Here is a 13,039-nt window from a genome sequence, read left to right on the forward strand (position 1 = left end):
TTATTTATAGATGTATTTTTAGTTATCTTTTTGTATTATTTTATTTTTGGTCTCTCAGTAATAGTTTTTATATACTTGTGCCCAGTAATGTGGAGTCAGACCGAGAGGGTCAAGTCTTGAGAGGGAGTAGGTCTGCGATCTACCTGAGTGCTCATCTATTTGATGGGACTGGAGGTGGGTATGCGACCATAAGGATCAGTTATGACATAAGTTGCCAGGTTCTGGTCTTGTATACTCACCTGATCAATATGTCACTGCTAAGTGATGGATATGCTAGGACGTATATGACGTGTACATGCCAATAATACGAGACTATGTAGAGACCACGGTTTTATTTCATTAAGTTTTTTTATTTTATTTTTGTTTATTTCATTGTATTTTATTTTTATTTTCATTTATTATTTCATTCCTTTCGTTTATTTTATTAATTTCATACATTTTTATTCATTCAATTCATTCTTTTGCTCTGTTTCTTTTCTTTTCATGTGCCCTATTTACCCTGATATAAGATGACCGAGCGGTGTTCAGGCCTCCTGTGTGCGTGCACAGAGGCAGGGAGTAACAGGTTGCCTTGACAACCATCACACTAAGTGGCCCTGATTTACTAACATGATCCCAACTCTTTTTATCGAGTTATGCAACAAAATTTGTGTCGTATGTCCTCTGGGACACTTTGTGCGACACATTTTACTGTTTTCCAATTACTCAGAGTATTATTTAACCCATGGTTTGCATAATTAGGGGTGTCTTCCTGACATTTTCCTGAAACCCGACCGTTGTATTTAAAAAGCCACCAGAAAAATAGTGAATTACTGAACTTGAAAATCCAACTGCCTTGAGATGTGGGGAATCTGTTAAAAAGTGTGGGTTTTTTTGGAAATCCTGTTACTTTGTCCCCTTAGTAGCTTTTTATATTCCATTTTTTTATTTATTTTTTTATTAGTTTTTTTGGGGAATTTTTTTTTATTTTTTTTAATCTTGGCTTTCATTTCCTTTTTACTTTTTGTTCGTTAACCCATTAACGCCCATGAATGTATAGTTACTTCCTGGTACAGAGTTACTTAGCTTTATTTATTTGCTTTATGCTTTATTTTTCCTGTGCAACACTTTTTTTTCCCCGTGCGACAGAAATTAATATCATGCAACAGAATTTTACCGACATGTGCGAAACATTGATAAATACGTGTGAGAATAAATTTCGGGGAAAAAACAAACACTCTGAAAATAACCCGACACTCTTAGTAAATCAGGGCCAGTATGTGGGTAGATTCCCGCCAGATATGACAGTATTCTAATGTGCACGCATTGTTATTGTGCGACGAGGAAGCAAGTGACGGCGTGCGCGCACTGTCATTACTGTGCAGTGCGCAAGCGCATTGGTTTTGTTTACAAACAAATGGACACGTGTGTCCTGGTGAGTGAGAGTTCCCATAACCACTGTATTTTGTTTTTTATCTGCACTAGGATGCGATAGATAAAATAATCATGATCCTATTAAGGTGGAGTACTTGATGGGTAGCACTGTGATGCATACAATAACATTGCATATATATTAATGGGATCTTTGTTGGGACAGATTGTTTCATATTACTTTGATGCACTGTATGTAATTTTGATGTGTTTTTTTTATACAATGTTTACACTAAATTGATATATTGATTAAAGTATTGGTTCCTGATTGGTATTCTTATTCAAAGTGTGTTTGTGCACCATTTGTACTGAGCTTGAGAAGGTGAGCTGGGGGAAACATTGCTTGTGGACACTCATTATTTTTTGGTGGAATAAACTTTTCACCTTTCTTTTTTGGAATTGTGTTCTGCGGATATATTTTTCTTCTACATAGATAGATTAGACTGACAGACAGAAAAGATGGATAGATAAATAGATACTTTAATACTACTCTAGCGTTAACGCTTTTAAGGTTCAGTAGCTATTATAAATAGGAAACATTTAATTTTACACTAAAAATAAGATCTCACCAGGTTTGTGAAGATGTATGTATAATAAGCTGATACCATTCCTAGTTCCGCAGCCTGCATAAGAGTAAAAAAATAGAAACATTTAATTAGCACTAGCAAGTGATTATTCTAAATATGCACAATTTATTTAACTCATGGAAAACAGATAGAAAGCAGATGAAAAGCACTTTAATGTTCTGCTTTTGCAGTATTAAGAAGAAGCCATTATAGCGGAGTAGTATTAATGAGTGTGTATTACTCATAAGCTGCACACTTGCTGTGGCTCAGTAGTGTCATTACTTTTCTATCTAATTAATTAGGTAAATGTTTTATCCACTTGAAAATGTTTCATTACGTGCAATAGAAGAGTAACTAGACAGTGATCTTTTTTGTAAACTGATCTTGCCTGTGTCTCTATAGTCTCAGGACAACAGTCGTTGTGTGGTAATGGCTAGTGTAAGTGGAGATGACGCCTGCAAATAAACTGTTAACCAGACTATAGAATGCACTATTGTTCTGTGTACTTTAGCACTTATGTGCATGCCTGCATTTTGGCTTCATTTTAATTAGTGCTATAATAGGGCTGCCAGAGAGATCCACAAGCCCTCTACTGTACCTCTGTAGGCCTGCAATTTATGTTGTTTTTTTTTTTCTGTTGAATTCTGTACATGTCCAACAGAAGAAAATCAAGGCATGCTCAGTCGGATCCTACAGTATATGCTCCTAGTGGAAAATAACTTGTGTGTCCATCAGAGCTTGTAGAAAAGCACATAAAGGCTAAACACAACTTTTAAAGTCCATTGCAGTGTCAGGTGCACTAAATGGCTGTTGGAACCAGCATTATACATTATATGCCTTACTAGTATTTGTGGACCTTAAAGTGGACCTGTCATCAGCTTTAAAGGGGTAGTTCAGTTAATAATTTTCATCTATTATTAGTTTTCTTTTATGGTTTTTTATTTTTGCTAAAAATTTGCACTCCTACCACCATTATTACTATAGTGAAATGTCATCGAAATTAACTTTTGCCTCCCTCTTCTGGTATCTCCGTCTCGGCTGCTGTCCCTCCTCCTACAGCTCCCACCTTCCAAGATGGAGATCACATTACTCAACTTTGAGATGGACCAGTTGACTTTCCTTCTGTTAGGAAGAGCGGAAGAACTCTTCTGCTTAGCAACACCCCTTCTTAGCAACCTTACAGTGAGCAGTACAGAACAATACACTTAGCCTATTTAACTTCTACCACTTTTCATAAAGTATAAAGTTTATAATTGTATATTATTAACATGCTCGTGCTGCCCGTCGGCCTGGGGCGCTTTGTGGAACTTACATGCGCCCACAGTGCAGCCCTCACTCAAGGAGCGGCATGGATGTAAGTACGCAATCTTTGTTGGCCGGCCGGGTTGCTGTATAAGCACTTGCAGTATGCGCCAGGCACGGACTTGTCATCGGGCACACCGTGCGTTTGCCAGGTGTGCCGCGCTGTCCAGTGGGCCGACCCGTCTCCCGTTAGGCCGCTGCAGCTTGCGGTATGAGCCAGGCACAGACTTTTCATCGGACACCCCACGCGTTTGCCCGGTGTGCCACACTGTCCAGGAGGGGAGCGCTGAACGGGAGCAAAGGATGCCGGAACCTGTAGTTTTTAATATGGCGCACGGGGACCGAAGAAAGCAAGAGGACAAAAAAGTAAAAGCGAGGTACAGCTAGTAAAAAGGTCAGGATATGATTATGGACACATAATTAATGTCCTAAGCTGATCCGAGCTGTTTTTTTTTTTTTTTCACTTAGCTGGATAACCCCTTTAAGAATGTTAAATAAGGACATGGCTGTATAAACCCTGAATCAGTACAAACCTCCCATTAGTTTATTGACCCCTGCAGCACCCAGCATTTAAACAGATATGTAAATTCGACTTTGAAGCCTACGGGACATTTCCCTTGACTGCTAGATTACAATGAAAAGGCGGATATTACAGGGGAAGTGGCTGAACTGTGCTTGGCTCTAACAACCGAGAGCAATGCCTAGTGGGCTCCAAAACCTGATTTGCATATTTTTATATTATTTTCTTATCTCTAAACCCTGATATCTCAGCACTGGAGGGGTTAATTAACTAATTAGATGTATAAACGAATCAGAGCCAAAAGGACAATGCAGACTGCACTTACTTTGTACACTAAATACCTGCTGACATGTCCGCTTTAAAGATGATCTGTCAGCTGTGAAAGAATGATAGACAGGGGCGTAGCTATATAGGTAGCAGTCACACCAGGGCCCTGGTGCCTAAGGGGGCCCCAAAGCACATCTGTCCCATAAGAGAACAGTACAATATTTGGCATATTGCAGATTGTTGCATATTTTGCATTGAGGCCCCGAAGCTACAAGCTACGCCTCTGTTGACAGTGCTGCTGATATGGATAGATAGCAGAAAGTACAGTTAAAAAATCCTATGTCCTACCTTTGGCTGATACCTAAACTTATAAAATCCCTATTTTTCATGCAGCTGAAGTGTCAAAGAGAGGGGTAACTTCTTAAGTTACATAGTTTTGTATGGTTTGTAATTCGCCGAATAATTCGAAAAAAATCAGTTTGTTACTAATAACACAGCATGGAGGTGGCAGCAGTTTGAGGAGACCATACAGTGGTTGAATGACACAGCGTGGAGGTGGCGGCAGCATGAGGAGACCATATAGTGTCTGAATTACATAGGCTGGAGTTGGCGACAGCATATAGTGGCTGAATGACTGGAGTTTGCAGCAGCATGAGGAGACCATATAGTGGATGAATGACACAGTGCGGAGGTGGCGGCAGCATGAGTAGAACATATGGTGGCAATATGAGGATATGCATTACGTAAAATGTAACTTTTAATAATATGCTTAGGATAAAATATATGGACCCACATTTTGTTTTAATCAAATAAAAGGAAAGGTGTGCAAAAAACACCATGTGTCACCTACACCACCAAGTATTGATGTGATGCAAAGACCTCTAAAAGGTGGATGGGAACAACATATGGTCCACTGTAATCAGTGGAGGTAAACACTTCCCCTGTAAGGCCCTACTCGCATTATTAATTCCCTTCTTGGCAAGTGTTACTCGCTCGAAAAAGGGCAGCCCCAGACAGGAACCTCTCCCTATTTCCACCTAAAAACCCTGGGAAATAGCAGTGTTTGTAGGGGTAAATACGGAGATGTTCCTGTGTAGGGCTGCCCTTTTTAGGGTGAGTAACACTTGCAAAGAAGGGAATTAATAATGCGAGAGTAGGGCCTTACAGGGGAAGTTTTTACACCCACCAGTTACAATGGACCCTTCCACCTTTTAGAGGTCTTCGCATCACATCAATACTTGGTGGTGTAGGTGACATATGGTGTATTTTGCACAGTTTTCCATTTGTTTGATTAAAAAAAAAATGCTGTGTATCCTCAATACTCAATGTCTGTAACTGGGGAGCAGCACCTTAAACATGTTTTGCACTATCCATATTTGTGAAGTGTTGGTATGGCACCATGGTTAGTCTACTTTGATGCATCAGGCATTGGGGGGGGTGGAAATCCTGGCTGATCCATGCCTGATGCATCTTCACAAAGGTCAGGCTCTCCTAATTTTTCGTGGAAAGAGGAGTTCTCCTTGTGGTTACTATGGCCGCCGCCACACTAAACACACATTCTGATGGCACACTACTGGCCGGGCAGGACAGCTTTTCCAGGGCAAACTCTGCTAGTTGCGGCCACAAATCAAGTTTGGCTGTCCAGAAGTCCAGCAGATCTTCAAGGTGTGTTGGCATGGTCATGACAAGGTATGCCATCACCTGCTCGTTCAGGTCCTGCTCCAGGTCTACCTGCTGCTGATGAGTTGCTTCACTATGCGAGTGAACAAAGCCACTCATCAGCGACTGTAGACTCAGGCTGCTGCTGATGGAGCTGGTACTGCTCCTGCCACCCCACCCCTCCCCAGCAGCCATGGCAGTGGAAGGTGAGCGCAGAGGGACCCCTGAGTCAGACCTGCGAGAGGATGGACGATGGTGCAGATAGGCATCGGCCAACTGACTACGTAGGGTGTCTCTGTAGCAGGTCAGTTTGTCCTCCCTCTCAGCGGGTGTTAAATAGACCCCCCAATTTGTGCCAGTAGTGAGGGTCCAATAAGGTGGAGAGCCAGAAGTCATCCCGCTGCTGAATGGTGACAATTCGGCACTCACTATGCAAGCAACTGAGCAAGCATCGTGCCATTTGTGCAAGTGACTCGGAGGGACTCTATGCCTTCATCTCTATTGCATACTGCCACAGTGTGTCTGGGTCCTCTGCAGGGCCGGATCATTATTGGTGCTCATGGAGCGCCTGCTCCGGGCCCGCAGGGGGGCCCCGTCACATTTGGGACATCCCTGTGTCCCGAAAAATCTTTTCAGGACACAAGGATGCCGCGGTTACCTCTCTGCGGCCTCGCCTTAACTTAAAAAACACAGGGGCCCCAGGGAGGTAGCGCACGCAGGGACGTCACTGACTTCCTCATAGGGCCTGAGCAAATGGCAGGTGTCACGTATGAGCTGCCACTGGTTGTCATTGAAGTTACACAAAGGATTCCCCCTATCCGCTTGGATCATCAAAAATCAGTGATGGCTTTTCTCTGTTCGTATAGTAAGTACAACATAAAGAGGGTGGAATTTCAACATGTGGAAATGTCGCAAAACAGACTATGTTGGGGGATGCCAACTCAACGCTGCAGCTCAAGGAGGGTGTGCTTTGTGGTGTACGAGTGGCTGAAGTTCATGCAAAGTTTCCTTCCCATTGTTAGGATGTCTTGCAGATGGGGGGAACATTTCAGGAACCGCTTGACAACCAGATTGAACATGTGTGCCATGCAGGGTGCATGGCTCAGGCTTCCTTGTCGCAGTGCTGTCAAAATGTTCTTCCTGTTGTCGGTCACCATGGTTCCCATTTCCAGTTTTCGTGGAGTAAGCCATGATTCGATTTCTTTATGAATGACTTTTAGCAGTTCCTCCCTTGTGTGACTCAGTTTGCCAAAACAAACCATATGAACAACAGCGTGACACTGCCATGGCCTGCACACATGGTATGCTGGAGGGTTATTGAGACTTGTCCGTGCAGTGGAGGGTAAGGACAAGGTGGAGGATGAGGAGGCGTAGTCGCACACTGTTACAGGACCAACGGCCTGAGAGCATGGAGGCAGAAGCGGCGTGGCCAGTCCAAGTTGCTGTTGTGGCTGTGCAGGAACCACAATCACCCAGTGGGCCATAAAAGACATGTATTGTCCCTGACCGTAGTTACAGCTCCACACGTTGGTGCTGCTGTGCACTTTGGTACACACCAACAGGATCAAGGACTGGGCCACCTTCTGTTTCACAAAATTGTGCAGGGCTGGTCCTGCCAAAGAAATGATGGCTTGGGACTGTCCACCTCGGCTCGGCACAAGCCAGCTGGTGGAATGACAGACTTGAAGTGGGAGGAGCAGGAGCATCTGGACCGACAGAAGATGGGTATGACACACAGCTCCCTTCGGGTGAGGTGGTGGAGCCTTGGCTGGCTGAAACAGGGAGCAGCGTGCCACTGGGTAATGCAGCAAGCTGGACCACCACATCGGAGCCACGGTTCTCCCAGGCCGCTTTATGGTGACGCTGCATATGTTGACACAGGGCCGTGGTGCCAACATTGGGACCCTGGCCACGCTTCACCTTCTGCCAACACATCTTGCATGTGGCCATATTAACCTCCTGCTTGATGAAAAACTGAGTAGCTGATTTTCCCACTAACAGTCCGCACTGATTGACTGTTACTAGCGCTGACTCCAGAAACCCTTGTTTCACTACCTCCAGGGAAAGTAGCCTGCCGCGAAGCAGGTGGTCTACCCTGGGCACGTTTGGCTCCAGACTTTCCACTTCTGCAACCATGCTGAATGCCATCCATGCTACTACCTTGCTTGCTCAGCTGCTGCGTCACGGGCAACCTGCAACCCTCTTCTAATGATTAGTGTTGCTCGCGAATATTCGTAATGCAAATTTTATTCGCGAATATCGCATATTCGCGAATTCGCAAATATTCGCGAATATTGCACTATATATTCGTAATTACGAATATTCGTTTTTTTTTTTTTTTCACAGTACACATCACAGTGATCATCCCTCTCTGCTTCCAGCTTGTGTGGTGTAAAGAAGGCTCTAATACTACTGTGTGAGACTGGCATGCGAATTTTCGCATATGCGAAAATTAGCATATGCAAATTTTCGCATATACGAATTTTCCCTTATGCTAATTTTGTATATGCTAATTTCCACATATGCTAATTTTCGCATATGCGAAAATAAAATGAGAATATTACGAATATGCGAATATTCACAAATATATGACGAATATTTGTCCATATATTCGCGAATTCGACTATGGCCTATGCCGCTCAACACTACTAATGATGAATCTCCTTCTGCACCCGGCTCCCAAAGGTGATCAGCTTCATCATCATCATCATCATCATCAACATTGAGTTGTGTCTGCACATCACTGATGTCCTCCTCAGGTTCCTCAACAGTGTCTGCTTCAGGAGCCTGAACGCTCGCAACACAACCTCCCACGCCACTCTCCTCATCACTACTTGCTCACCTAGCAGAGGAAGCAGTGGATGTCTGCTTCACTACTTGGCTGAGCAGTAGCTGCTGACTGTCCTCTAGATTGTCCTCACTAAATAGTGGAGCTGAACCCACAGCATAAGATACTTCTGTGGGGGAGGGAACAGCATAGGACAGAGGCGCCTCTGCAACTCCTCTCGTCCTGGCACTTCTCTGCCTGACATACTTAGTGCGTATATGAGGGGAGTACAATAAGCGTCACTACGCTTAAAAAAGTATTTGTGTGCAACACCAGCCAGTGAGTACTTTTTCCTGGCCTTCCACAGTATCTAGGCCCTTGAGACTTTCACAGGAATAACATAGTACACCACTTAGATGTACGTATGTGGTATGCACTTATGAGGGGAGGACAATGCGCACCAGCAGTACAGCACGATGTGCTGCAGCACAAGGTCACTGTGTACTACACCCAAAATTGCACTCTCTCTCTCAATCTCCCTCCCTTACCTATCCGTGCTTCTAGGTAGGATTTATGCTTGAGCTGAATCGCTGCAGTTCTGTGCAACACACTGCTCTCTGTCCCTCTCAGTAATAAAACGCTGTAGTGGCTGGGAGGTAAATCGCTGCAGTAAGAATGCTTTTCTGTGCAACACACACTGCTCTCTGTCCCTCTGTGCAACAGAACACTGATGTGACTAAGAGGTGAATCGATGCTGGAAAAAAGTTTTTTGGCCAACACACACTGCTGTCTATCCCTATCTATCTCTCTGCAATGAAAGGATGAAGTGACTTGCCGCAATATGGCTGCTGATTATATAGGGCTGTGACATCAAAGGGGTGACTGGCTGCTGATAGCCTGCATGCTGCATTTGATTCAGGGTCATCCCGCCTACCCTTGTCCCCACCTTCCCAGGATTCCTTGCCCCATGTCCTCACATGTGGATCTGCTATTTTAGATGCCCTGGAGCCTGGACCACACCAATGAAGCGATTTGCGCAATTGAATTGCAACGATTTTCGCTTTCATTGTGAATCAAATTTTTCCTGAAACTCGTACCGAATTTGGAATCGTCAGATTCGATTTGCTCATCCCTATTTGTAAGGATAAAAAGGATATACATCAGTTAAGTTCAACCTATTACCCTGCAGTGTTGATCCAGAAGAAGGCAAAAAAAAAAAAAAAAACTTTGACGTAGAGGACAATTTTACTCATTTTAGGGAGACAAATTCCTTCCTGACTCCAAATCTAGCAAAAATAATAAATCCCCTGATCAACATCCCCTTTCCAGAATCTACAACACCTCTCGAATCTGTATAGATGTGTCTTCTTTTTACCTTTCACCAGTGTGGAGAGTTGGGAGATTATTCATGGAGGACACCTGCTGTAGATCAGGAGTAGAGCACACAAAGGCACTTTGCAGGGGAGAATCACATAAACTGTGGACAGAGTAGAGGTGAACAGAGCCCCCTGGCCAAACTCTAGATTGCTCAACACAAAGACCTCATAGCCAGTATGTATGGTAAGTAGATATGAGCGAATCGAAGCTGACGAACCCAAATTTGTTACGAATTTCATGAAATATTCAATTTGCAAACAATGCGAATATCGCCACGATTCATTATCGCTTCATTAAATTGCATTTACAGCGGTACAGGCTCCAGGGCATCTAAAATGCCACATCCACATATCAGTGCAAGGGGCAAGGAACACTGGGAAGGCAAGAAGGCAAGGCAGGAAGGGAAGTAGTTGGGATGACCCTGAATTACATGCAGGATACAGTCTATCAGCAGCCAGTCACCCCTGTGATTTCACAGCCCTATATATTTGGGAGCCATTTTGCGGCTATTCATATCATTCATTACACAGACATCACTGTGTGTGTGTGTTACACAGAAAAGCTAATTCCAGCAGCGTTTCACATCCTAGTCACATCAGCGTTCTGGTGGACAGAGAGCAGTGTTTTTTTTCACTGAAAAGGATTTTTACTGCAGCCATTAACCTCCCAGTCACTTTCTTCGGCATAGTATTACAGAGAGGGGTAGAATGCTGTGTGTTGCCTCATACATTTCAACAAGCTGCCTCAACTTCATAAACCTTAGCAGAGGAGGCAGGAATAATTTTTCAGTGCAATTCTGTGTTTTTGTTCCACAACAAATCATCTGCTGGTTATACTAGTCTATAGATGGTATAATACCGAGCAGTCCATTCCTAATAGTCTTTGACAGAGTGCAATTTTGTGTTTACTATACAGCTTTTTTGTGCTGCAGCACTGTTGTGTACTGCTGGTGTTGTGCAAAAATAAGTTTTTTTTTAAGTGTACTGTACCACATTTTTCTGCCCTCATAAGTGCATACCGCATACGTACATCTAAGTAGTGTACTATTTTGTACCTGTTAATCTGTCAAGTTCCTCGATACTGTGAAAGTCCAGGCAAAAGTAATCACCGGCTGGTGTTTTACTAAAATACGTTTTTTTTAAGCATTTTGAAATTGAAATTTGAAAATTCATCTTTTAATCTTAGGGATTGTGATGCCCTAGTGTCTGCTCATGCTGCTGCCAGCTCCGGGCTGTTCCATTCAGACACTATATGTTCTCCTCATGCTTCAGCCAACTCCAGGCTGTGCCATTCAGACACTATATGGTCTCCCCATGCTGCCACAAACTCCAGGTAGTCATTCAGCCACCTCCAGGCTCTGTCATTGTGCTTCCATGTGGCATGTGACTCCTTGTTATATTTGCTCCTTTGGACCCACACGCCGGGGCCCGGGACACTAAAACTTGGGAGTTAAACTTTTAATTTCAAAATCCTTAATTTCAATTTCAAAATCTTACATTTCAATGGTCTCCTCATGCTTCTGCCAACTCCAGGCTGTGTCATACAGCCACTTTATGGTCTCCCCATGCACTAGCTATCATAAATCTTCAATTTAAATTTCAAAATTCATCTTTTAATCTTAGGGATTGTGAAGCCCTAGTGTCTACTCATGCTGCTGCCAGCTCCAGACTGTGTCATTCAGCAACTATATGGTCTCCTCATGCTGCCAACACCTCCACACTGTGTCATTCAGCCACTGTATGGTCTCCTCATTGTTACGATTCGGCAGGCTGGATGTGGATCCTCTGTGTCAGCGAGAGATTGGCGTGGACCGTGTCGGTGGACCGGTTCTGGGTTTGCTACTGGTTTTCCCCAGAGCCTGCCGCAAAGCGGGATGGTCTTGCTGAGGCGGTAGCAACCAGGTCGTATCCACCGGCAACGGCTCAACCTCGCTGACTGCTGAGAAGGCGTGGGACAGAAGGACTAGGCAGAGGCAAGGTCAGACGTAGCAGAAGGTCGGGGCAGGCGGCAAGGTTCATAGTCAATGAGGATAGCAGGAGATCTGGAACACAGGCTATGGACAACACTAAACGCTTTCACTGGCACAAGGCAACAAGATCCGGAAAGGAAATGCAGGGGAAGTGAGGTAATATACACAGGGAGCAGGTGGAAGCTAATTAGACTGATTGGGCCAGGCACCAATCACTGGTGCACTGGCCCTTTAAATCTTAGAGCGCTGGCGCGTGCGCGCCCTAGAGAGCGGAGCCGCGCGCGCCAGAAAATGACAGCCGGGGACCGGGACAGGTAAGTGATTTGGGATGCGATTCGCGAGCGGGCGCGTCCCGCTATGCGAATCGCATCCCCGCCGGCAATGTCAGTGCAGCGCTCCCGGTCAGCGGGTCTGACCGGGGCACTGCAGAGAGAGAGACGCCGCGAGCGCTCCGGGGAGGAGCAGGGACCCGGAGCGCTCGGCGTAACAGTACCCCCCCCCCTTAGGTCTCCCCCTCTTTTTGTCTCCTTGTCCCTTCAAAAGAGACAAGAACATCGGGGACGCCTCTTGAGTCTCCTTCTGAAAAAAGAAGTCCAGGGTAGCTATACCAGCGGCAGGTAGTTCAGAAGAAGTGGGAATGGGGAGGGGGGGCAGAGGGTGAAGCTTGTCACGGGGCAGAGTGTCACCAGGACGGGGGCTATGAGGAGGCACGGCACAGTCCTGATAGGCCTTGGGGAGACCAGGCACAGGAGGAGACACTGAGGCCCGACAGATGGGACTGGGAGAGAGGCGGAGGTCTTCCTTCCGCGCTCCGGTCCAGAGGCGTGCGGCTCTACTCGCCGGCCCACCTGCGGGGGGGAAATTGGTCCGACAACATCTCCATATGTAGGGAACATTGAGACAGAAAGCCACGGCAGAGTCTAGAGTCCCCATCAAATTTGTCCGGCAGGGACAAGTGGAGGCTAGGAGCGGCCAGCCGCTGCGGAGGAGGTGCAGGAGCTGGCGGAGGAGATGGTTGCTGCTGTAGCAGTGGCAGAAGTTGCTGTAACGTGGCGGTCAACTGCGACAGCTGCTGTCCTTGTTGGGCAATTTGCTGCGATTGCTGAGCGACCACCGTGGATAGGTCAGCGAGACTTGGCAGCGGCACCTCAGCGGGATCCATGGCCGGATCTACTGTTACGATTCGGCAGGCTGGATGTGGA

General features: G+C 45.3%; 1 protein-coding gene across 3 annotated transcripts in view; it reads right to left on the reverse strand.

Moving 5' to 3' along the window:
• The window catches only part of GRIK4 (glutamate ionotropic receptor kainate type subunit 4), a 454,975-nt gene that overhangs the window by 89,824 nt on the left and 352,112 nt on the right, over positions 1–13,039 (reverse strand). For all 3 annotated transcript variants that reach the window (XM_056543987.1, XM_056543989.1, XM_056543988.1), the window contains exon 7: positions 1,980–2,033. In XM_056543987.1, the coding sequence (XP_056399962.1) occupies positions 1,980–2,033 (54 nt within the window). The remainder of the gene's footprint in view (positions 1–1,979; positions 2,034–13,039) is intronic.

The sequence above is a fragment of the Hyla sarda genome, chromosome 10 (assembly GCF_029499605.1).
Source record: "Hyla sarda isolate aHylSar1 chromosome 10, aHylSar1.hap1, whole genome shotgun sequence".
In the NCBI taxonomy this organism is placed as follows: domain Eukaryota; kingdom Metazoa; phylum Chordata; class Amphibia; order Anura; family Hylidae; genus Hyla; species Hyla sarda.